The sequence below is a fragment of the Borostomias antarcticus genome (assembly GCF_949987555.1).
Source record: "Borostomias antarcticus genome assembly, chromosome: 19".
Classification (NCBI taxonomy): Eukaryota; Metazoa; Chordata; class Actinopteri; order Stomiiformes; family Stomiidae; genus Borostomias; species Borostomias antarcticus.
This window is the reverse complement of record NC_140252.1, coordinates 5419297-5442489: the sequence shown is the minus strand read 5'-3', so window position 1 is coordinate 5442489 and position 23193 is coordinate 5419297. Positions and strand designations below refer to the sequence as shown.

The following is a 23193-nucleotide window of genomic DNA, read 5'->3' as shown; positions in this document are numbered from 1 at the left end:
ACCCCTCTACTGGGATCAGTTTAATCCTGATTTTTTCTTTCAAAGTTATCCCAATCCTACTAAAAAGTTTTGAAAAATGCATACTGAAGGTTTGATCCAGATTACACAATCCAATCCGATTTCAGAATCCTTTTCTTTTTAAAAACCCATTTTCAAAATGTTATCCAATCCGATAGCCGAAATCTGATCAGATTACTTTTGAACAACCGGGCCCTGGCATATCCCTGGTGTATCTCCTGGGCCCAGTATTTCAAAAATTAAATCTGGATCAGAATTATCAGGGTCATCATTATCATCATTACCCCCTAATCTACTTACTACCACCTACCTTAAGTACTCTGATGACACAGCCATACTCGCACTACTCACTGACAGTCACTCAGTCACAGAATACCACAGCACAGTTGCACATTTCACTGAGTGGTGTGAGGTTAACCATCCGCACCTCAATGTCAGCAAAACCAAGGAACTAACACTTGGTCACCCCTCACCTCAACAACCCATCCTCATCAACAACCAATCAGTAGAAACAGTTGACACCCTCAAATACCTCGGCATCACCCTGGACAGTAAACTCAATTTCGACCATCACACCCACGACATCCAGAAAAGGTCCCACCGACGTCTCTCTGCCATCCGAAGACTCAGAGGACTTCATGTTGCCCCTCATCTCCTTCTGCTCCGGTACCAGAGTATCATCCAGCCCATCCTTCTGTACTGCTCCACCTGCTTCTTCAACATGCTGTCAGTCACCAACCGGGCCAAACTCCCACGCGTCACCACCATCGCCGCCTCCCCACACCCAACCTCTCAGAACTGAACAACATAGCCATCACCCGCATAGCATCCACAACAGAACAGGACCTCACTCACCCACTACCTTACCCCACTACCCTCTGGACACAGATACAGGACATTCAAGTGCAGGAAGGCCCGCTTTGGGAAGAGCCTGATCCCTACAGCCATCGCTGCCCTGAACAGCAGACCACGCTGAAGGAGGTCTGTTCATGTTGATGGTGATGGTTGTAACTTGGTAGTGTCAGTCCATGGGGGGTGGTGTCTTACTGTACTGTACTGTCAATGTCTATGTAATGTCCACCTATTGCGTCTATGTAAAATGTTGTTCGTTGTTTTATGTATTGTGCCATATGTCCTGCAGTCCTGTGAAAACAAATGTCTCCTTGTGGGACAATAAAGTCTAATCTAATCTAATTAAATCTCAAAATTGGGTATTTCAAACCAGGATATGTGATCCTAAATTTGGATATGGATTTGGTAATCCAATCCTACCCAGAATCCTGATCAAATGTTGTTCTTGGGTATTTCAAAATTCTAAGGTGTAGATTAGGATAGTTTTGATGCTAAAAATCTGGATTATCCTGATCCCACTGGAAGGGTGGATCAAGCATGGATTGAGGATGTCGAGGATGCAGTATATGGCCCATATTTAATCATTCTTTTATTCAATGATTGCATATAAATGTAGCCTAACACAGACCATGCCAAAACAATATCCATTCTAAATAAAATAATTAACCAATAAAATATTTTCAACTAACTAAAAAAAAACTCAAAAAAAACTACAAAGGTAGGTGCAAGTACAAGAATGTCACATCTTCATCCGAAACTGCAATGTCATCATCTTTCAGCCTCTCTTCTAAGAGGCAAGGTCTCTCTCTGTTGAAGCAAGGTCAGTTTAGCTCCTCAGCTAGAGATCTTCTCTGCTCTCAGTTTCTTTCCTCACCAGATCCTCATAGCCATCTTGACTCTTGATTTAGTATATGATAATAATGATAACATCTACATAAAATCTAGCATTCATGGTACTGTAGAATTAGGCTTAATGTAATATGAACATAAATATAATATGTGATGCACAGCAAAAGAAAGCAGAGTACCATAACTCAACTCTAACGTTTCAGAGTGCAGTGAAGCCAAGACAAGGAACCTTAACTGATGTTAAGGCCTTCTGCCTTGGTTCTGTTGCGCTTTTGGAGGTTAAGACAACCCACTATTTTCTCGGAAAAAAACAATACAATTGACACAAGATATTTGTCCACATTTGACAAAAAAAATAGTTAAAGGTGTCCTATTATTATTTTGCTGAGAATAAGCGTGCCTCTATACCCCTCTGTTGACCACGAGATCAGACTGAGCGGATTGAGCGCTTTTTCATATGCAAATGAGCTCAGCTAAGAGCAAGTCGGCAGGCTAGAGAAGGGAGGCTGTTGACAGCGCTATGCTACCTAAAATATAGCTGGCTAGCCAGGACCATCCACATTCGGTGACAAATGTCATTGTCCTCTCTCCCTGACTAAACATGATAGTGCCCATGTTATTATCTCCATGGTTGCATGCTGTTACCTCTAGCTACATTCGCTAGCTAGACACCACCAGGCTAAATGACACCATTCGACTACAAACAATAAAATCTAGATTCTGTAGGCCGAGGGGAATCCAATGATGTCCACCTCTTAACATTTGATCATTTTTAATGACCACTCGATTAACTACAAGTCTACCAATTTCATTCCACAAACATTACTCTAACTTATGAGACGAGCATCAGGGTTGAGGCAAAGGGGGAGTGTGTGTGAGAGCTAGTGTTATTATATGTAAACAAACACACAACATAATTACAGTTTCTGCATAATTTCCACGGACAGTTGGTATTGCTTATTATTCAGAAAGAGTTTATCTGAAAATCCTGCATTGTACTGACCCAGGTTGGAAAAGCAATCGGGCAAAAAATGGCTAGCACACACTGCTGGTGTTTTGCAAATTTCAGCGAGAACGTTGCCATCAAAAATAACATTTATCCACTCAGCTCTTCTGTCCTTTGAGCTTGGGAGACGATCTGTGCTGCTTAGTACATCCAAGAACATAGTATTTTCCAAGCGAAGATATTATGCTAGCTAGCGGGACCTGCAAATAATGTCTGCCTTTATAGCCAGGTAAGCAAACGCTGATGTAAAGCGACACTGGAGATTTGAACAAAATGACTGGGTTGTTTCACTTCATACTTTGTGTTAGTAGACCCATCAGAGACTCAAATGTATATATGCAAAAACAATGAAAAAGTTAGTTTTGCAAATGGGGACCCCTTTAAGGGCTTTTGTCTTTGTAGAATAGACCAGACTGATGGTTATGAACAGCCCCAAATTATGCAATTCTGGCCTATGTATTGGGTACTAATGCAGCTAAATGAATATGAATAATATGCTGATTTACACTTAGCAACATTTTCACATGTCTGTGTCAATGAAATGTTGTATTACTTTGACCAACGGAGGCCTATCCAAAGACTGCAAATCTAGATTCTGTAATCCTGATCTTTTGGTATCTGGATCAGAATGATCCTATCTGGAAATTCTTTGAAAAACCAGGACAAAACCTACAAGATCAATCTGATCTGGGATAGCAAAAAAATCATTCTGATCCAGATTAAATGTTTTGAAATACTGGGCCCTGGTGTATCTCCTGATAGTTAAGACTCCTCTCTCCTGGTGTATCTCCTGATAGTTAAGACTCCTCTCTCCTGGTGGATCTCCTGATAGTTAAGACTCCTCTCTCCTGGTGTATCTCCTGATAGTTAAGACTCCTCTCTCCTGGTGTATCTCCTGATAGTTAAGACTCCTCTCTCCTGGTGTATCTCCTGATAGTTAAGACTCCTCTCTCCTGGTGTATCTCCTGATAGTTAAGACTCCTCTCTCCTGGTGGATCTCCTGATAGTTAAGACTCCTCTCTCCTGGTGGATCTCCTGATAGTTAAGACTCCTCTCTCCTGGTGTATCTCCTGATAGTTAAGACTCCTCTCTCCTGGTGGATCTCCTGATAGTTAAGACTCCTCTCTCCTGGTGGATCTCCTGATAGTTAAGACTCCTCTCTCCTGGTGGATCTCCTGCTGTATCTCCTGACAGCTAAGACTCCTCTCTGGACAGTCGGCAGATTAGATAAATCACCGGGAACAGAACTACTTTGCCAATGCAAACGCTCCGATTTTAATTAGCATAGATTTCTGTTGAGAAACCGTGCGCGCGCGCGCCCGCACACACACACACACACACACACACACACACACACACACACACACACACACACACACACACACACACACACACCAAAGGGATCTATAAACAGAACCATTAAAAACATAGTGGAGTCAATTGACTTCAAACACACACGCGCACACACACACACACACACACACACACACACACACACACACACACACACACACACACACACACACACACACGTTAAAGACCAAGAGTTACAGTGGAAAGAGCAGCAAGTAGCAGCTGATCCTGTCCCAGTCATCCCATATTTTCAACCCAGCTCCACTACACACTACACACTACAGCCTCTACCTTCTACCCAGCTCCACTACACACTACACACTACAGCCTCTACCTTCTACCCAGCTCCACTACACACTACAGCCTCTACCTTCTACCCAGCTCCACTACACACTAAACACTACAGCCTCTACCTTCTACCCAGCTCCACTACACACTACAGCCTCTACCTTCTACCCAGCTCCACTACACACTACAGCCTCTACCTTCTACCCAGCTCCACTACACACTACAGCCTCTACCTTCTACCCAGCTCCACTACACACTACAGCCTCTACCTTCTATCCAGCTCCACTACACACTACACACTACAGCCTCTACCTTCTACCCAGCTCCACTACACACTACAGCCTCTACCTTCTACCCAGCTCCACTACACACTACAGCCTCTACCTTCTACCCAGCTCCACTACACACTACAGCCTCTACCTTCTATCCAGCTCCACTACACACTACACACTACAGCCTCTACCTTCTACCCAGCTCCACTACACACTACAGCCTCTACCTTCTACCCAGCTCCACTACACACTACACACTACAGCCTCTACCTTCTACCCAGCTCCACTACACACTACAGCCTCTACCTTCTACCCAGCCCCACTACACACTACACACTACAGCCTCTACCTTCTACCCAGCTCCACTACACACTACAGCCTCTACCTTCTACCCAGCTCCACTACACACTACACACTACAGCCTCTACCTTCTACCCAGCTCCACTACACACTACACACTACAGCCTCTACCTTCTACCCAGCTCCACTACACACTACAGCCTCTACCTTCTACCCAGCTCCACTACACACTACAGCCTCTACCTTCTACCCAGCTCCACTACACACTACAGCCTCTACCTTCTACCCAGCTCCACTACACACTACACACTACAGCCTCTACCTTCTACCCAGCCCCACTACACACTACACACTACAGCCTCTACCTTCTACCCAGCTCCACTACACACTACAGCCTCTACCTTCTACCCAGCTCCACTACACACTACAGCCTCTACCTTCTACCCAGCTCCACTACACACTACAGCCTCTACCTTCTACCCAGCTCCACTAGCACCCCAGACACACAAACACTCCACCCCCTCCCACTACAGACACACAAACACTCCACACCACTACAGACACACAAACACTCCACACCACTACTGACACACAAACACTCCACACCACTAGACACACAAACACTCCACACACTCCCACTACAGACACACAAACACTCCACACCACTAGACACACAAACACTCCACACCCTCCCACTACAGACACACAAACACTCCACCCCCTCCCACTACAGACACACAAACACTCCACACCACTACAGACACACAAACACTCCACACACTGGGTAGAGAATCGGTGCAGAGACGCTAGTCTCATTTCCCTTTGCTCTGGCACTCCATTAATCAGCCTGCCGTTTTCTCTGTGGCCTGGCAGAGCGATTAATCAGGCCTGGCAGGTAGAGGAGAGGATACATCGGCATTTCCTAGTCTCAGGATCACACCTATTCATGGACCAAGAGGCAACTTCAATGGAGTCTTAATTGAGTGTGTATTCTAGTCCAGTAGTAGCCTTTGTGTGTCTGGGATTGTATAGACGATCATTATTCAACTTACCTTCAGAAGTTCTTTGTTGGCAAACGCCAAAATCCCCTCAAAGATTACCACATTGGCACCATAGACAGTTTTCTGCAGAGAGGACACACATATGCTTCATTACGGCAGAAAGCATTACTTTACAGTAATTTAGCAGACACTGTTATCCAAAGTGACTTACAATAATTGCATTTAACATAGGTTAGTGTACTACTACTCGACAGAACTCACAAGTGTATCTCCTTTCTAAACAAGTGACTAAGAATATAATCTAGTGCTAAAGCCGAAGTGCAAGAGCAGCAAAATACAATAGGTGTTTAAGAGGGAGGATCGTGGTAGTAGTTCTTGAAGAGGGGAGTTTTGAGCCTGCGGTGAAAGATGGGCAGAGACTCTGCTGTCCTGACGTCAGTGGGCAGTTCATTCCACCACTGCGGGGCCAGGACAGATTAGAGCCGTGACCGCGTCGATCGACCACAGGGGCCTCGGAATGACGGGGCAACCAGTCGCTCCGAGGTAGCAGAGCGTAGTGGTCGGGAGGGGGTGTAGGGCTTGACCATGGCCTGGAGATAGGAGGGAGCTGTTCCTTTCATTGCCTTGAAGGTTAGTACCAGCGCTTTAAACTGGATGCCAGCTCCTACAGTCAGGAGCCAGTGTAGAGAACAGAGAAGGGGAGAAAGGGTTGGTTGAACACCAGGTGAGCAGCAGCAAGTTCCAGGGGCTTAATGGCTGACGCCGAGGCCCCAGCAAGGAAGAAGTTGCAGTAGTCCAGGCAGAAGATGACAAAGCCTGGATCAGCACCTGCGCTGTTTTGTCAGTGAGGAAGGGGCGAAATCTCCTAATGTTGTAGAGCAGGAATCTGCAAGAGCGTGACGGATGTGAAATGTGCGGAGTCTGCTGGTCGTCCAGGGTCACACCCAGATTCCTCGCAGTCAGCAGCTCAGTCTTGTCCAGGTTGAGCTTGAGATGGTGTGTTTCAATCCACTCCGAGATGTCAGCCAAACACCCAGCTATGCGTATCCACTTTTGTGTCAGAAGGGGGAGATGACAGGACCAGTTGGGTGTCTTCGGCATAGCAGTGATAGGAGAAGGAATGCAAACGAATGACAGAACCCATAGATGTAGTGTAGAGGGAAAAAAGGAGAGGACCCAGGACAGCCCCTTGTGGAACCCCTGTAGTAAGTGGTTCCGACATCGACCCTCTCCATGTCACCCGGTAGGAGCGGCCTATCAGGTAGGATGCAAACAGGGAGCGTGCAGAGCCAGTGACGCCTTTATCCTCAGGGGTGGAGAGGCAGATCTGGTGGCCTTCCCTATCAAATGCTGCTGACAAGTATCAGGACAGAAGAGAGAGTTCACTCTCACGGCATGGAGTGACTCAGTCACTGCAAGGAGGGCAGTCTCTGTCGAGTGGCCTTGAACTCGGACTGGTGGGGGTCAACAACGTTATTCTGATGGACGTATGAAGACAGTTGGTTAAAAATTGCTCGAGTGTTCTCGATAGAAAGGATAGAATGGAAACCAGTCTGTAGTTTTTGACATCAGAGGGGTCGATTGGTTAGTTTCTTCAGGAGGGGGGGTGACTCTGGCAGTCTTGAAAGCAGAGGGAAGCATCCTGATACAAGTTATACGTTGATGAGGTGGGTTAGGAAAGGAAGGAGTTCAGGTGCAACTGACTGAAGGAGAGAGGAGGGGACAGGGTCTAGGGAGCACGTGGTGGGGGGTTAGATGTAACGAGGTTGAGGACTTGACAGATGGCAGACATGCGTGTGGTTAGAGAGACCAGGAAGTACCTACAACTGGCCTGGGCGGGGCAGGTCAGGATGTGGCAAGGACACACAAACGTGTATGTGTGTGTGCGTGTGGACGGGTGCGTGTGTGTGTGAGATAGGGAATTGAGGACAAGGGACAGTGTTTTGGCAGCTTTAATCTGTCCTGCCCACCATGTTTACAGCTGGACTGATGTTTATGAGATACTCTGACCAACCCCACCTCCTCTCTCTCTCTCTCTCACACACACACACACACACACACACACACACACACACACACACACACACACACACACACACACACACACACACACACACACACACACACACACACACACACACACACACACACACACACACACACACACACACACACACACACACACACACACACACACACACCCTGCCCCTCCCACTCCCCCGCCAGCCCATCTCCAGCTGATTTAGGTTAATGGAGGTCGGAGGTCATGTGTGGCTGTGATTATTCTGCTCTGTGGTCGTCTGATAAGAGTGTGACTTCTCCACAAAGGAAGTCATGTCCAGGGTGGCTGAGCAGAGCCTGGTTGCCTGGTGCATCTTTGAAACCTCCCAGAGATCAGGATGAAGTGGCAGGGTCCACACTGGGTGTGTGTGTGTGTGTGTGTGCGTGTGTGTGCGTGCGTGCTGTAGTCTTCATGGTAGCAATTACATCAGCATAGACGGCCCCTCATAAGTATTCAGGCTGTCAGAACGGATTTCACAATGTGAATATTTTTCGTATCTATAAAGAAAAAAGATTCCAGTGGAATTGAAATATTGCTGTTCAGCGTGTAAAAACAGAATTCTATGGAAAGTGTGTTTTCAGGCATGGTGGATAGCAAACACATCCCCCTCCCTTCTTGCACTGCTAAGTCTAATGTCATGATTAATGGCCGTGATAGCTGACCTCCATTTCTTCTTCTGGCTTGTTTACACCATAGAAATGATTTAATACAAGATAAAACTTGGGTGGGGGCCAGGTGTTACCGGAGCAGAGTGTGATAGAACAAAAATGACTGAATACAAAAGATTTTTTTTATACATACCAGTTGTATAGATAATATAATAACGAACATCATAAAATAACACACCAAACAAGTAAAACATAAAGGAAAACGTCCACAGCATCTGTTATTAGCTGGTTATCTTTGTTAGCTTTCAGTGGAGTAAAGCACTAATGGAAAAATCTGCCTAACAATGCTGGTATCATATGTGCCCTGATGGACTGTGTCTTCTATACTCTATATGATCATATATTTGAGAATATAATTACAATTTTTGTCATGTTATTTTGGTGGAGAATTGGCAGCCCTAATAAGCATGGTTTCGGGGGGCAGATTTATCACAGTAGTACAGTAGCACTGTATTAGCCAACATAGTCCTGATACAAAGTCAATTTGAACTCTCCTGGTGTGCGTTGGATCACTTCTATTTTATAGTCCCATTACACTACCATGTAGAGCTCACAGGAGCGGTCAACAGCCAGACCTCCCCAGTATTGATCAGAGAGTACAGGAGTGTCACACACACTCACACACTCACACACACACACACATACACAATTACTTCACCACATTACTGGGCTAGTGATTTCAATTGGCAGCAGTTTAGAGATCAAGGTGATCTGGTGAAGGAAGCCAGCCACACTAACTAACCTATACTACCCTATCCTCCATTCATAACTACCACCACACTAACCTATACTACCCTATCCTCCATTCATAACTACCATCACACTAACCTATACTACCCTATCCTCCATTCATAACTACCACCACACTATCCTATACTACCCTATCCTCCATTCATAATTACCATCACACTACCCTATCCTCCATTCATAATTACCATCACACTACCCTATACTACCCTATCCTCCATTCGTAATCACCATCATACTTAACTATACTACCCTATCCTCCATTCATAATTACCATCACACTACCCTATACTACCCTATCCTCCATTCATAATTACCATCACACTACCCTATACTACCCTATCCTCCATTCATAATTACCATCACACTACCCTATACTACCCTATCCTCCATTCATAATTCCCATCATACTTAGCTATACTACCCTATCCTCCATTCATAATTACCATCACACTACCCTATCCTCCATTCATAATTACCATAACACTACCCTATACTACCCTATCCTCCATTCATAATTACCATCACACTACCCTATACTACCCTATCCTCCATTCATAATTACCATCATACTTACCTATACTACCCTATCCTCCATTCATAATTACCATCACACTATCCTATACTACCCTATCCTCCATTCATAATTACCATAACACTACCCTATACTACCCTATCCTCCATTCATAATTACCATCACACTACCCTATACTACCCTATCCTCCATTCATAATTACCATCATACTTACCTATACTACCCTATCCTCCATTCATAATTACCATCACACTACCCTATACTACCCTATCCTCCATTCATAATTACCATCACACTATCCTATACTACCCTATCCTCCATTCATAATTACCATCACACTACCCTATACTACCCTCTGTTACGTGGCTTTCAAACTCCTATAAGCCGCGGCTGAGGGGTAGTGCAGGGAGATCTGTCTGAGGCGCTAAATCCAAGAATGAGCACGAGTCCGTAGCTGCAGGTCACTGATGTTTTATTGGCACTACGGTAAACATGACATAGGCCTAGATGGCAGTTGGACTTGAGATGGTACATATAGCCTACATTACGTGCGGTCAACAGAAATATTGGCACCCGCTGCCTTACCCTCTCTCCACACAACAAACAATGACTCCTGACAGGTAAATAGACCCAGGTGAAATCAATTAGCCTAGCACTCTGCCCTAGTGACACACCCACACAGACCCACCCCCACAGAGACACACCCACTAACACTGCAGACACATTGACAGTACTTCCATACCCCTACATTCCGGCCCCCAAGTATTACAACACAATAATTACAGCACAGAAAACCCAATGCGGAATACATGTCATGTACACACTCATAATTCAACAAATCAACATACAACAATCATAATGAACAGTTCAATGTCTCTTCTGTCCTTGACAAGCAAAGCCCAATGTCAATTGATGTCCAAGCATGTCAAGCGTATCCAAGTGTCTCTAGGCCAGAGGTTCCAGAACTTACGGAGACCAGATAGAGAGTGATCTTCACCACCACTCTTAAAGTCATGTCTAAAAGTGAGTCACGTCAACAAGTCAAGTGTCCGCAGCCTCCTGAAAGAGACAAGTCTTTGTTACAGGCCGGTCCAGACAGCTTGTCCTGGTCTTGATCTTTACTTGCGGAACGAGTCCTCTTCTATCCTGAACAACCTCAACAAACTTCCCCATGATCCAAGAGTTGCGGGGTGCAGAGTCATCCACAATGAGTACTATATCTCCAGGGATAAAATTTTGCTCGGCTCTGTTCCACTTCTGGCGTTCCTGAAGCTGCGGAAGGTACTCTTTTGTCCATCTCTTCCAAAACAAATCAGATATATACTGTACTTGTTTCCATCTGCGGACAGCATACAAGTCTTCCCTTTGAAAGATCCCAGGTGGAAACGACGGAGTTGGACGTTTGGAGTCTGAGCCTCCGGGTCATTAGGATCTGCTGATGCTTTCGTCATCGGTCTGCTGTTAAGGATTGCTTCAACTTCACACAGCACTGTGCTAAGACCTTCATCGTCCAGAGTTTACACTCGTAGAGCAGAGTTAAGGACCTTCCTGATGGAGCAAATCAGCCTCTCCCATGCTCCTCCACGGTGGGATCCAGTAGGAGGATTAAACTTCCACTTAATGCCTCTGTAGGAGTTCCTCGTGGATCTGAGATTGATTCCACTGTCCAATTGATCTTCTCAACTCTCGATCAGCGCCGACAAAGTTTATCCCATTTAATCCGAGCAGAGTTCTTTGACTTGTCCTCGTCTCGCTATAAAACGACGCAGGGCATTGATGAAAGAGTCTGTGTCCAGTGATGCTGCTACTTTGATATGCACAGCTCTTAAAGCTAAGCAGGTGAATATCACTCCATATCTTTTTACGTTAGATCTTCCTCGCCTCACATCAAATGGACCAAAGCAATCTACTCCCACAGCGGTGAATGGTGGTTCATCAGGAGATATCCTGCTTTGTGGCAAATCTGCCATTTACCGGTCGGCACACAACACATTTAGCCAAAACCTTCTTTATAGCCACACCAGCCCCAGTAATCCAGTACTTCTGGCAGAGCCTTGCCAATGTGAGTCTTCCCACTATGGCCAACTTCTCTATGTACGTGCCTTAAGATCAGGTCTGAAACATGCAGATCTTTGGCCAGTATTATTGGATGCTTCGACTCTTCAGGCATAGCTGCCCTACTGAGCCTTCCACTGACCCTCAAGACTCCATCATCAAGCACCGGATTCAGTTTGTATATGTGGCTTGTCCGTTTCACACACCGATTCTTTTGTAAGATGGAAAGCTCCTCTGGGAATCTTTTCTTCTGGCAAAATCGAAGTATCTCAAGCTCAACCTCTCCTAGTTCCTCCACAGTGAGAGAAACATGGAATGACTCCTTGACACACAGCAGCTCTTTCTTCAGAACAGCCTCACATTCTCTCTCATCTGAGCTTGAATAAGATGATAACACACTGACCACTTTCCTCTTTCTCCAGAGACGCAAGAGTCTCTTCTTGAACCTTAAGACCCAAGCCACTGTTCTTCTCAGACGGTTTCAGCATGAGGTACGAGTAATCAACTGCAACACTGAGTCTGGCTCCTCTTGGCCACAAACAGCATTAGCCACAATGCTTGTTCTGACCTCAGGATCATCTTGCTCTGACAGCTCTGTCAATCCATCCGGATTTACAGGCCACTGTTCCTCTAGCAGCATCAGAAATTGTGGGCCAGATATCCATTTTTCATCCTTTAGAAATGACCCCGCTTCAAGTCCCCTGGAAGCCAGATCTGCAGGGTTGCATAGGGTGTTTACATATCTCCACTGAGTTGCATGAGATGTTAGAAGTATTTCTGAGACCTGGTTGGCCACAAATGTTCGGAATCTGGCAGTCTAATTTTTGATGTACTTCAGCACTGAAGTGCTGTCGGTCCAAAATATAGTCAAGCAGTGGCATCTGTAACTCCTTTCTCCACACTTTATCCATGCGTGCTGCAACCACCGCTGCGGTTAATTCCAGCCTGGGAATCGTAACTGGTTTTAAGGGAGTCACCCTTGCCTTTCCCATGACAAGGACACTGCATGACTTTGCACTGGTGTTGCACAACAGCAAGTAGGTAACCATTCCATAAACCACCTCACACACATCTGCAAAATGATGTAGTTGAGCAGAAGCCACAGTTCCAAAGTCCACCGGCTTAAAACATCTGCTGACTTTGAAATCCTCCAACAGGTGTAGCTCTTGTACCCATTGTGTCCACTCCAGCGCAATGGGTGCAGGTATGTCATCCCATCCTAAGCCTTTACTACACAGATCGTGCAAGATTAGCTTGGCCTTCAGCACCACTGGCACCAGGACTCCAAGTGGATCGTAGATCGAACTCCCCATAGATAGGATCCCTCTACGAGTCAAAGGCCAATCTTGAATTGCAATCTTGAACTTGAATGCATCAGATTGCACACACCACTGCACACCCAGTACTCTTTCAACAGGAAGTGTGTCATAGCCCAGATCCAACTCTTTCACATCCATTGCCCTCTCCTCTTCAGGAATCACAGCCAACACGTTTCGCATGTTGCTTACCCACTTCTTTAACTGAAAGCCTCCTCGGGCACAGCTTGAAGGTCTTGATAGAGAGCTACAGCCTGAGACTCAGAGGGCACTGAAACAAGACAGTCGTCCACATAAAAACTGCATAATGGTATCCGTCACGTGCTGACCGAAGGAGTCTCTGTTATCCTCTGCACATCTTCGGAGAGCAAAGTTCGCACAACTAGGTGATGAAGTAGCTCCAAAAAGACGGACTAGCATCCTGTACTCCTCTATGGGTTGAGAGAAATCTCCCCTGGGCCACCAGAGAAACCTTCGCAGGTCACAATCCTCAGCCGGCACACGCACCTGATGGTACATGGCTTCAATGTCAGCTGTCAAGACAACAGGTTCTTTCCTGAATCTGGTTATGACTCCGATCAATGAACTAGTACGATCAGGTCCTTGCAGTAATTGTGTGATCAATGATACACCCTGAAATGACGCAGCACAGTCAAATACCACTCTAATCTTCTTCTTTTGTGGATGGTATACACCATGGTGGGGAATATACCAAGTTTTGCCATGACTACATGCCAGATCTTTAGCAGGTACCTTTTCAGCGTAACCACAGGAAATTATGTTGTGCATGAAGGTGGCATAATCTGTGTGAAATGAGGCATCTTTCTGGAACCTTCTTTTGAGACCCAGGGCACGATGCTCTGCTATCTTGCGGTTATCAGGCATGCATATATCCCCTTTCTTTAACGGTAATCCAATGGTATAATGACCATCCACCAGTTTAACAGTGTTTTTGACCATTTCCATGAACTGCCGGTCTTCTCTTGATGGACCCAGCTATTTGTTGTGGCTGCTCTCAGGGAAGTCAATTTGAAACTGCTGCTTCCACAGTTCATCCAATTTCATGACTGAGATATGGTTAGAAGTAATGCCAGATAGTTCACAGTCTGCTCCACCAGACAACGGCCCATTGACAGTCCATCCCAACATGGTCTGAACACCATACGGCCCTCCATCCTCACTTGGAATGACTTTTATTGGCTCCAGAGCTTTAGGTACATTCAAACCAATCAAAAGCTCTATGTCTCCATCAATTTCAGGTACATGTACTCCACGCAAGTATGGCCATCTGTACAAATCCTGCTGCCGTGGTATACTACTCCTGCTCACAGGCATTTTCTTCTGTGTAAACACATCTGACAAATCACAGTAGAGGGCAGAACAGAGGGCTACGTATCTGCACACCAATCCACAGAAGAGGGCTTGAGCCACTCAAAATCAATCCAGAGAAACTGAGATCGAAGTAAAAAAGCGACAGACTTTAATGAGAAAGTATAGTTGGTGACAGGTGCTCAGGTGCACAAAGTGAAAAAATTAAATAGGACAGCAAACGTTTCAGTCAAAAGACCATCATCAGTGATATACAGAAGGTTGAATGTTGCCTTCTGTATAGCACTGATGATAGTCTTTTGACTGAAATGTTTTCTGAGTTACAAATAATGTCAGTTTCTCTGTATAGCTGTGGCTTTTAGCCATGAAACTGCATAGTCTGGAGGATATGAAAGCAGCTATTACAGTGAAATAGTGTCCTTGTAACGACTGTTAACTGTTGTGTTATTGTCATCAAGGACTGTGACAATAACCAGCATAGTTTTTCAATGATTCAAGGATAAATCATTGTTGTATTTTATTCCTAAACTATTTTTGAGGATCTCCCGTTAAACGAATCCTCTTTCCCAGCCTGGCCTTCTTGTCCACATCCTCACACACAGCCGGGTTTGGGTTAGGTTATGGGTAAAGATTTGGGTAAGGGTTTGGGTTAGGTTAGGGGTAAGGGTTTGGGTTAGGTTAGGGGTAAGGGTAAGGGTTTGGGTTAGGTTAGGGGTAAGGGTTTGGGTTAGGTTAGGGGTAAGGGTAAGGGTTTGGGTTAGGTTAGGGGTAAGGGTTAGAGGTAAGGGTTAGGGTTAGGTTAGGGGTAAGGGTTTGGGTTAGGTTAGGGGTAAGGGTTAGAGGTAAGGGTTAGGGTTAGGTTAGGGGTAAGGGTTTGGGTTAGGTTAGGGGTAAGGGTTAGAGGTAAGGGTTTAGGTTAGGTTAGGGGTAAGGGTTAGAGGTAAGGGTTAAGGTTAGGTTAGGGGTAAGGGTTTGGGTTAGGACTTACCCAGTCCTTGCGTCTGCAGTGGGAGTTGAAGTCGTAGACAGGCACCTTGATGCTTTTGCCCTTCTTGAGTTTCCTCAGCACGGTGACCACCAGATCGAAGTCGAAGGCCTCCGGATGGTCGAAGTTGTACTCGCTCCTGGACGCCAGGTCCTGCTCCTCCTTGGTCAGCACCTGGTTGAGAAGAGAACAGTAGACTGGACATCAACCGGACGGGTGTCAACAACAGCCTTCTCTACTGTTAATGACTCCTATCCCATTGCTTGCAGATCTGCTCGTGTCTACAGGCAGGGTTAATTTGGAATTAGCCAACAGAACAGCACTAGCTACTCCTCCCGCTAGCTATCCCCTTCAATACCCACAGGACATGGGGTAATGGACCCAGCACAGCTAGAGACATAATTAATATGAATTACTTCATTAGTCCGCTTATCGGCAAGGGGGTTTGAGCAATTACTGTTTCAATCAGGATGAATGGCTGATCTCTGGGGACTGAGCCTCCACACACCGCAGACTGCTCGTTCTCCCTCCTCACTGATGAACTTAATTGGGGCTACTTCTCTAAAGAAACAGGTCAGTGATTTAATCAATACTGTGAGGAAGCCAGGTGGGAATGAAGCTAAACATGGCTGAATGTTCACCACTGTGCTTTCAGGCCTGGGTCTCTCAGCACCATCGCTTCTGTCTGCCTGGCTTAAATGTGATCAATTGTATGGATAAAAAGAGGCATTTTGCCATCCTCTTTGTTGACGTTGAAAGTTTTTGACACGGTTGATCATGATGACACACTCCTCATTCAAACACTGTCATCTGTTAGTCTGGACCAGACTGTGTGGCTGGTTTGAAAACTAGCTGAAGGGATAGTCCGGAATTTTTGAATGAGGACCTCATATTCGACTTACCCTTAATGTTGTTGATTGATGGAGCACATCAAACTCATAGCGCTATCAAAGTAAAGTGGCTAGCATTCAAAGAAAACTCACTTAAACACCAAGTAAGGATCGGCAGATAAACTCCTCATGAAAGTCAGACATATCTGTTTCGAACGTGGCCATTGCAAATTGTTGTGCTAATAGTAAGAGAATGGTCCACTCTTCGGTTCCTTGTTGTTGTGAAGACAATAGTGCCGACTAGTTACATATCGCTCGGCCTCCCTATTTACAGAGAGAGCCATATAGGTCTGAACAAACGAATGGGTTCAACGATAGTTGGAAAAAAGATAAAAACTCAAATGAGCCCCTGACAGAATGTTCTCAAATTAGATTTGATTTGGGTGCACAGTGGAGTGTTTGAGTTTTCTATGAATGCTAGCCAATTCAGATCGATTGCAGAATCATCTGAAAATGTTCTCCATCAATCAACAACATTAAGGTTAAGTCATAAATGAGGGCTCAGTTAAAAAATTCTAGACTATCCCTGGAACTCGGTGTGTGTGTAGAGGGAGTTAAGTGTGTGTGTAGAGGGAGTTAAATTAGCCTTTTCAAACATAACTAAGGGAACATAACTAGAACATGGTTTGTTTTGGGGTATGGTTTACTCTTTACATTAACAGCGCTGGCTTGTCTGCAGCAGGTTGGTACAATAGCTGCTCACATGCTGATGGCCCTGTGGTGTTAGAATTGATTTCAACATTTTGATGTTTGTTTTTAAAGCTCTAAATGGACTGGCACCTCAGTATCTTGCCAATCTCCTGCACTTTCATACCCCAGCTAGAGAACTGAGATCCTCTAATCAGCTGCTGCTGGCTGTCCCAAAGACTCGGCTGAAGACTAGAGGTGACCGAGACTTTGGGGCGGCGGCCCCTAGGCTCTGGAACAGTCTGCCCTGGCATATTAGGTCTGCCCAGACCACAGAGATTTTTAAGTCTTCTTTAAAGAATCACCTGTTCTCCCAGGCCTTCAACTCAGGTTGAGCTGGACACCCGATGGCCCCTGTATTGTACTGTATTTTATATTGCTTATTGTGTACGATGTATTGTAGTGTTCTGTTGCGTGCTGTGTGTTGTTTTGCTCTGGATCTGTACAGCACTTTGGTCAACCTCGGTTGTTTTAAATGTGCTTTATAAATAAAATTTGAGTTGAGTTGAGTGTATGCTACTAGCCCCACGCCTGACCAAGCTCTTTAAAAGCTGGAATCTGACGTACAGAAATCATTAGTGGAGTTACGAACTGGTGTTGAACGCTGACAAACCCAAACAGATTTTATTCTCCACGTCATATAGTGGGAGGCAAAACAGACCTTGTAGAATGAGTCCATGGAGAGGAGCACCACCCAGGGAACGTCCAGGGCTTCTATGATCTTATTCGCTACGGTGGTTTTCCCAGAGGCACTTCCTCCACAAAGGCCTATACCAGGAAACAGGAAACAGGAAAGGTTAGGAGACAACTGCTGGGTTCATTTAATCACAACGTTATGAGACAGGAAATGCAAATCTCAGGTATTTATTGGACACGTTTAGGCAAGAACTCCCTTTAATCCCTTTCTAGAGTGAATTACCCAAAAAGCTTTGGAGCAGTAAAGGTCAATTGATTTCGGTGCCATGTTGTTGTTTGATGATGATGATGCCCTTCCTTCACAAACTCAAACTCACAAACAGACCACACCCTGAGACTGAACAACAGACTACACCCTGAGACTACTGAACAACAGACCACACCCTGAGACTACTGAACAACAGACCACACCCTGAGACTACTGAACAACAGACCACACCCTGAGACTACTGAACAACAGACCACACCCTGAGACTACTGAAGTAGTCAATGTATTATCTTTCTGAGTAAACTGTTCGGACGATTCAGTTTACTTTTTCTAAATCTAATTGGAGAATTAGCACCAGACATGTTTGTAAAGGTCCAAATATCGCGCCGCTTTAACCACATCAGCCGGGGAGGAGGGGAGAGGTGGGGAGAGGTGAAATTATTCAGATAACATGGGCTCACTTCCAAACTGCTGACTGCAAACCTCCCATTGAGCAAGCAGCTCATTATAGACACAAACCACAGCCCAGCTGGGAACGGCTTTAGAAAGGTGTTATTCAAGATACTGGTTCCACAGAGGTCATCAATTATAGCTGCGTCACCTCCCAACAATAGAGCCAAAGGGGCTGATCTGGCTGATAGAGCAACACATCCCATTAGCCAGGCGTCTGAGATGGTGACCAGAGATATGATGGCAACACACTGCCTCGGGCTCCCATCATGATATCGATGTGCTCTCTCTGTCCTACCAGCCTTCCTTCTCTCTCTCTCTCTCTCTCCCTCTCCTCCCCCAATGCTGATTATTCCACTTGAGCAAACTCTCTCCTACCCCCTCTGGCTCCAGAGCTCTGATCAGACTGGCTTTATCAGAACAGAACACCGATGTGTGAAATTGAAACAGGTCAGTCTCACTCATTCACAGTAACAGATTGTCTACTAAAGATAGCTGTAATAGCCTGGCTGTGTGGGCTACTACAATTAGGTGTATTTAAATAAATAGGCTCTGCTGTGATCATCCAACTCACAACACACACACACACACACATACACGCACACGCACATCATTTGAGTCCAAGGCTTAACGGCTGAGCTGCACAACAAGCCATGCATGATGCGTTACATCGTTACAGGGTGTGACATTTACACACAGAGCTGTTCAAAGTGTCAGTGTGACATCATCATCCTACACAGAGAGCTGTTCAGTGTCAGTGTGACATCATCCTACACAGAGCTGTTCAGTGTCAGTGTGACATCATCATCCTACACAGAGCTGTTCAGTGTCAGTGTGACAGCATCATCCTACACAGAGAGCTGTTCAGAGTGTCAGTGTGACATCATCATCCCACACAGAGAGCTGTTCCGAGTGTCAGTGTGACATCATCATCCTACACAGAGAGATGTTCAGAGTGTCATCATCATTCATCAGCTGTTCAGAGTAGGGAGAGCAGGAAGAGGAAGCCGGTCATCAGTACTGAGCCATACCTTATTTTATTTCACCTTTATTTCATCAACCAAGTCCATCCATCCATCGTCATCCGCTTATCCGGGGTCGGGTCACCAAGTCAAGTCATTAAGAACAAATTCTTATTAACAATGGTGGTCTGGGACGTGATGCCTGGGGACAGTTAACCTGACGCACCAGCTGGGTTTGTTCCACACAACCACCTGGGAACTCTCCATTAAAAACCGTCTGGAAAAGGGCAGGCACTTTCAAAAATACTTGGCAGGTGATTGGTTGATCACAGTCTATCACAAGCTGTAACCAATCAGATCAACGAACCATATATCACTTATCGCTGTCATCGCACCTAAACCGTGCCCATAGGACTCTGATTGGATACTGAGTCAATTTTCCTCGGGCATAAACAATTTTACATCGAGCTTTTCCGGACAGATGAGCGAGAGAGAACTGTGCGCTGGTGAGAACAGGATGGTCTCCCCAGGCTAGGATACAATCAGGATGGTCTCCCCAGTCTAGGATACAATCAGGATGGTCTCACCAGGCTAGGATACAATCAGGATGGTCTCACCAGGCTAGGATACAATCAGGATGGTCTCCCCAGGCTAGGACACAATCAGGATGGTCTCCCCAGGCTAGGACACAATCAGGATGGTCTCCCCAGGGTACAATAGCTTTGGTGCCATTTTTTGCAAATACTCACGTGTTTTACTTGTGGTTGTGCTAAACAATTATCTTCTAATTACACAAGTTGCCCTTTTTAATTGAATATGACATAGCCTACGTGGGATTCTTGAGCTTGGACGCAGCCATTGGACTCAACACAACGTGAACCAAACGTGGGCAATCAAAGGAAACAGGCTGTAGTGGAGCAGGGGGAGAGGACACCAGGTGATTCACTGAACTCTTCAGTAGAATTAAAGGAAGGAAAACACTTTCATACTGTATCAAACTCACAAAACTCTCCAGACTCCGGCAACACTTAAAGGGGTAGTTCAGAATTTTGGACATGGAGCCTCATTTACGACATTCCCATAATGTAGTGGGTACTCTGTGCCCTATGTTTCTTTCGTGTTTAATTAAGCTCACTTTGTGAGGGATGAATAATATCAGTACTTTTCACTGATGTGTCTCACCGATGACGAAGGCCTCTTTGAAGGTGTCTCCGGTGACGTTGTACCAGGGAGGCCGTCCGGCCGTGTAGATGGTCCTCTTACTGGTCCTCAGGAGGGGAGGCTCCGTCTGGCTCTGGCTGCTGGTCCGCTTCCGAGGCGACGGGGTCAAAGGGCAGAAGGCGTGGCTCAGGAGGCCGTCCAGAGAATCATCTCCACTGTTGCTATGGTCACGGGAAGACGTCAGGGAAATAAAGGATCATTGGACACAAAACATGCCTCCTTCCTCCCAGTCAAAGGATGACCTGTCATGACGGTAGATATCGCCTATTGAAGAGTAACATGACGCTTTGCTTCGCATAACCATCTGGGAACCCGTTGGAAACTGTTTGGAAAAGGGCAGGCACTTTCACAAATACTTGACAGGTGATTGGATGAACCACCTGTCTATCACGCACTTCAACCGTTCCCAGCTGTCGTCACACCTAAACCTGATCGCTTTCTTATCTGGCACAGACGGATCTCTACGGAGAGTATTCAGACTGATTTGTGAGAGAAACCGATTGTTAGCTCACCAAATCAGGATGGTGTCACAAGGCTTGTCCTGTCAGGCCTAACACTCGCTGTTGCCACACCTACTTATTAAATTTCCTCACAGAACGCTGATTGGCGAAATCGTTTTCTGATCTGGCACAAACTAATCTCTATTGCGTTTGCACCGTCATGTCTTTGCACTGTCCTGCACCCTGTCCTATGTCGTCGCCATCAGTGTATGCCATTACCCTAAGCCTTGTCATGGCAAATAAACTGATCTTGAATCTTGAAATCTTGAATGGAGAGTATCCAGACTGATTTGCGAGAGAAACAGAACGTGCGCTCACGACGCTAATTGAAGAGCGCTGTCAATACAAAAAAGAATCAGTGTAGTTTAAATCTCAAACCCGTACTAGCCTGCTATGTCACGAGTCTTATGTCTACCATCAGAGATGCCTTTTCAGCTCACACCTGCCCCATGGTGCGACATTGGCAGTGTATAAATGATTGACTGTTCTGTGGAGAGAGGAGAGGGTGTCCCTGGACTCTTGGAGGCCTCATTCACATGTCTCTCCACAGCGCCGGAGCTGCTGTCCGTGTGCGTGAGGGAGAGGGGGCAACCCTTGGCATCCCTCCCCAGGAAAGCACACGACTGCCTGGGTATGCATGGGGCTGGCACTCGCATGAGTAAGGCTGTCATCATTTGGTCGGATATGAAGACTGAAGACACCGGTGACAACAGGGGACCGCGGCTGGTAGACTAGACGGACAGAGTGACATCAGAGCCGATGCCACGTCTATCTGCGCTGCTTTAAGGCATTAGCTAACGTTAGCTTTCCACCTGGCTATTCATTCATTCTGGCTATTCATGCGCGAAGACAGGCCAGATCACGATAACCATGCTTAGTGAGCAAGACAGGCCAGATCACGATAACCATGCTTAGTGAGCCATGTATACATTCTACGAGGCAAGGAAGTAAAGTTATACATGGCAGGTGAAATCGCTATCTAGCTAGAAGCCTGGCAAATCAATTGCACAGACTAGCTCGTTTAGTTTTTTTGTCCATGCCACCCACCCATAGATATACTGGTTAGCTAGACTAGCTTCCATGCTAACTAGCTACTGTGTTGGCTAACGTTAGCTGGTTTATATCATTGTCACTGGCCTATGATAAATTGGTAAACTAGATATATTCTCACTCAGTCTAAAACAGCGAACCCCCCTCCAGCTAAGTACCTGTCAGATCTGGGCAGAGATCTGTCGTCTTGTTGCTGTAGCGTCTGAGCATCGCTAGCGGCTTGGCTGGTCGCCGCCATGTTTCCATCTCAGTCTCACGGCGCTGCGTACACACGTGGGAGGAAGCATGCCTACGTCATTATTTGTGTACATGAACGTCGTGGGGCTGCGCGTGATGACGAGATTTTTTATTAGGTGGTATTTTTATTACTTAAGAACTTGTGATGTTCCCACTATTTATTTATTTATTTATTTATTTATTTATTTATTTATTTATTTATTTATTTATTTATTTATTTATTTATTTATTTATTATTCTAGTTCCCCCCAGTTATTATCTCCTTAACTACTTCTTCATACTTTGTGCTAGAAACGTCATTCAAACTTTGAAATGTTCACGATGTTTAGCTCTTTGACGGATCCATTCAGATTTTTGATATTTTTTATAGTTTTTTAGTAATTTAACTTTTAATAGTAATTTTTGTACCATTGAAACTGCTGGTGGAATGTTCAGTATCATTATGTTTTTAGAGTGGTGGCAGCTTTTGCTTTGAAAATATTAACACATTTTGTAAACTGCTGGCACTCCTACAGTTTTGAAAGCTCACACACATATTACACATCAAAACATTCACACAACTGTGCTGATTCGTACAATGTAGGTATCTAAGCTGTGTGACTTATAGTTTTCAGGGTATGACGATTTGTTCGGCAACTGCGCTCCCCATTGAAACA

The 23193-nt window shown here is 45.5% G+C and overlaps 1 protein-coding gene across 2 annotated transcripts in view; it reads right to left on the bottom strand.

Annotated features, from left to right (window-relative positions):
* The window catches only part of LOC311321639 (uridine-cytidine kinase-like 1), a 47321-nt gene extending 24776 nt beyond the window's left edge, over positions 1 to 22545 (bottom strand). For both annotated transcript variants that reach the window (XM_084453641.1, XM_084453642.1), the window contains exons 1-5: positions 22459 to 22545; positions 20712 to 20911; positions 17875 to 17981; positions 15640 to 15810; positions 5991 to 6062 (exon numbers count right to left, since the gene is read on the bottom strand). In XM_084453641.1, coding sequence (XP_084309767.1) covers positions 5991 to 6062; positions 15640 to 15810; positions 17875 to 17981; positions 20712 to 20911; positions 22459 to 22538 — 630 coding nt within the window. In that variant the 5' untranslated portion in view covers positions 22539 to 22545. The remainder of the gene's footprint in view (positions 1 to 5990; positions 6063 to 15639; positions 15811 to 17874; positions 17982 to 20711; positions 20912 to 22458) is intronic.
* Positions 22546 to 23193: the final 648 nt, after the last annotated feature.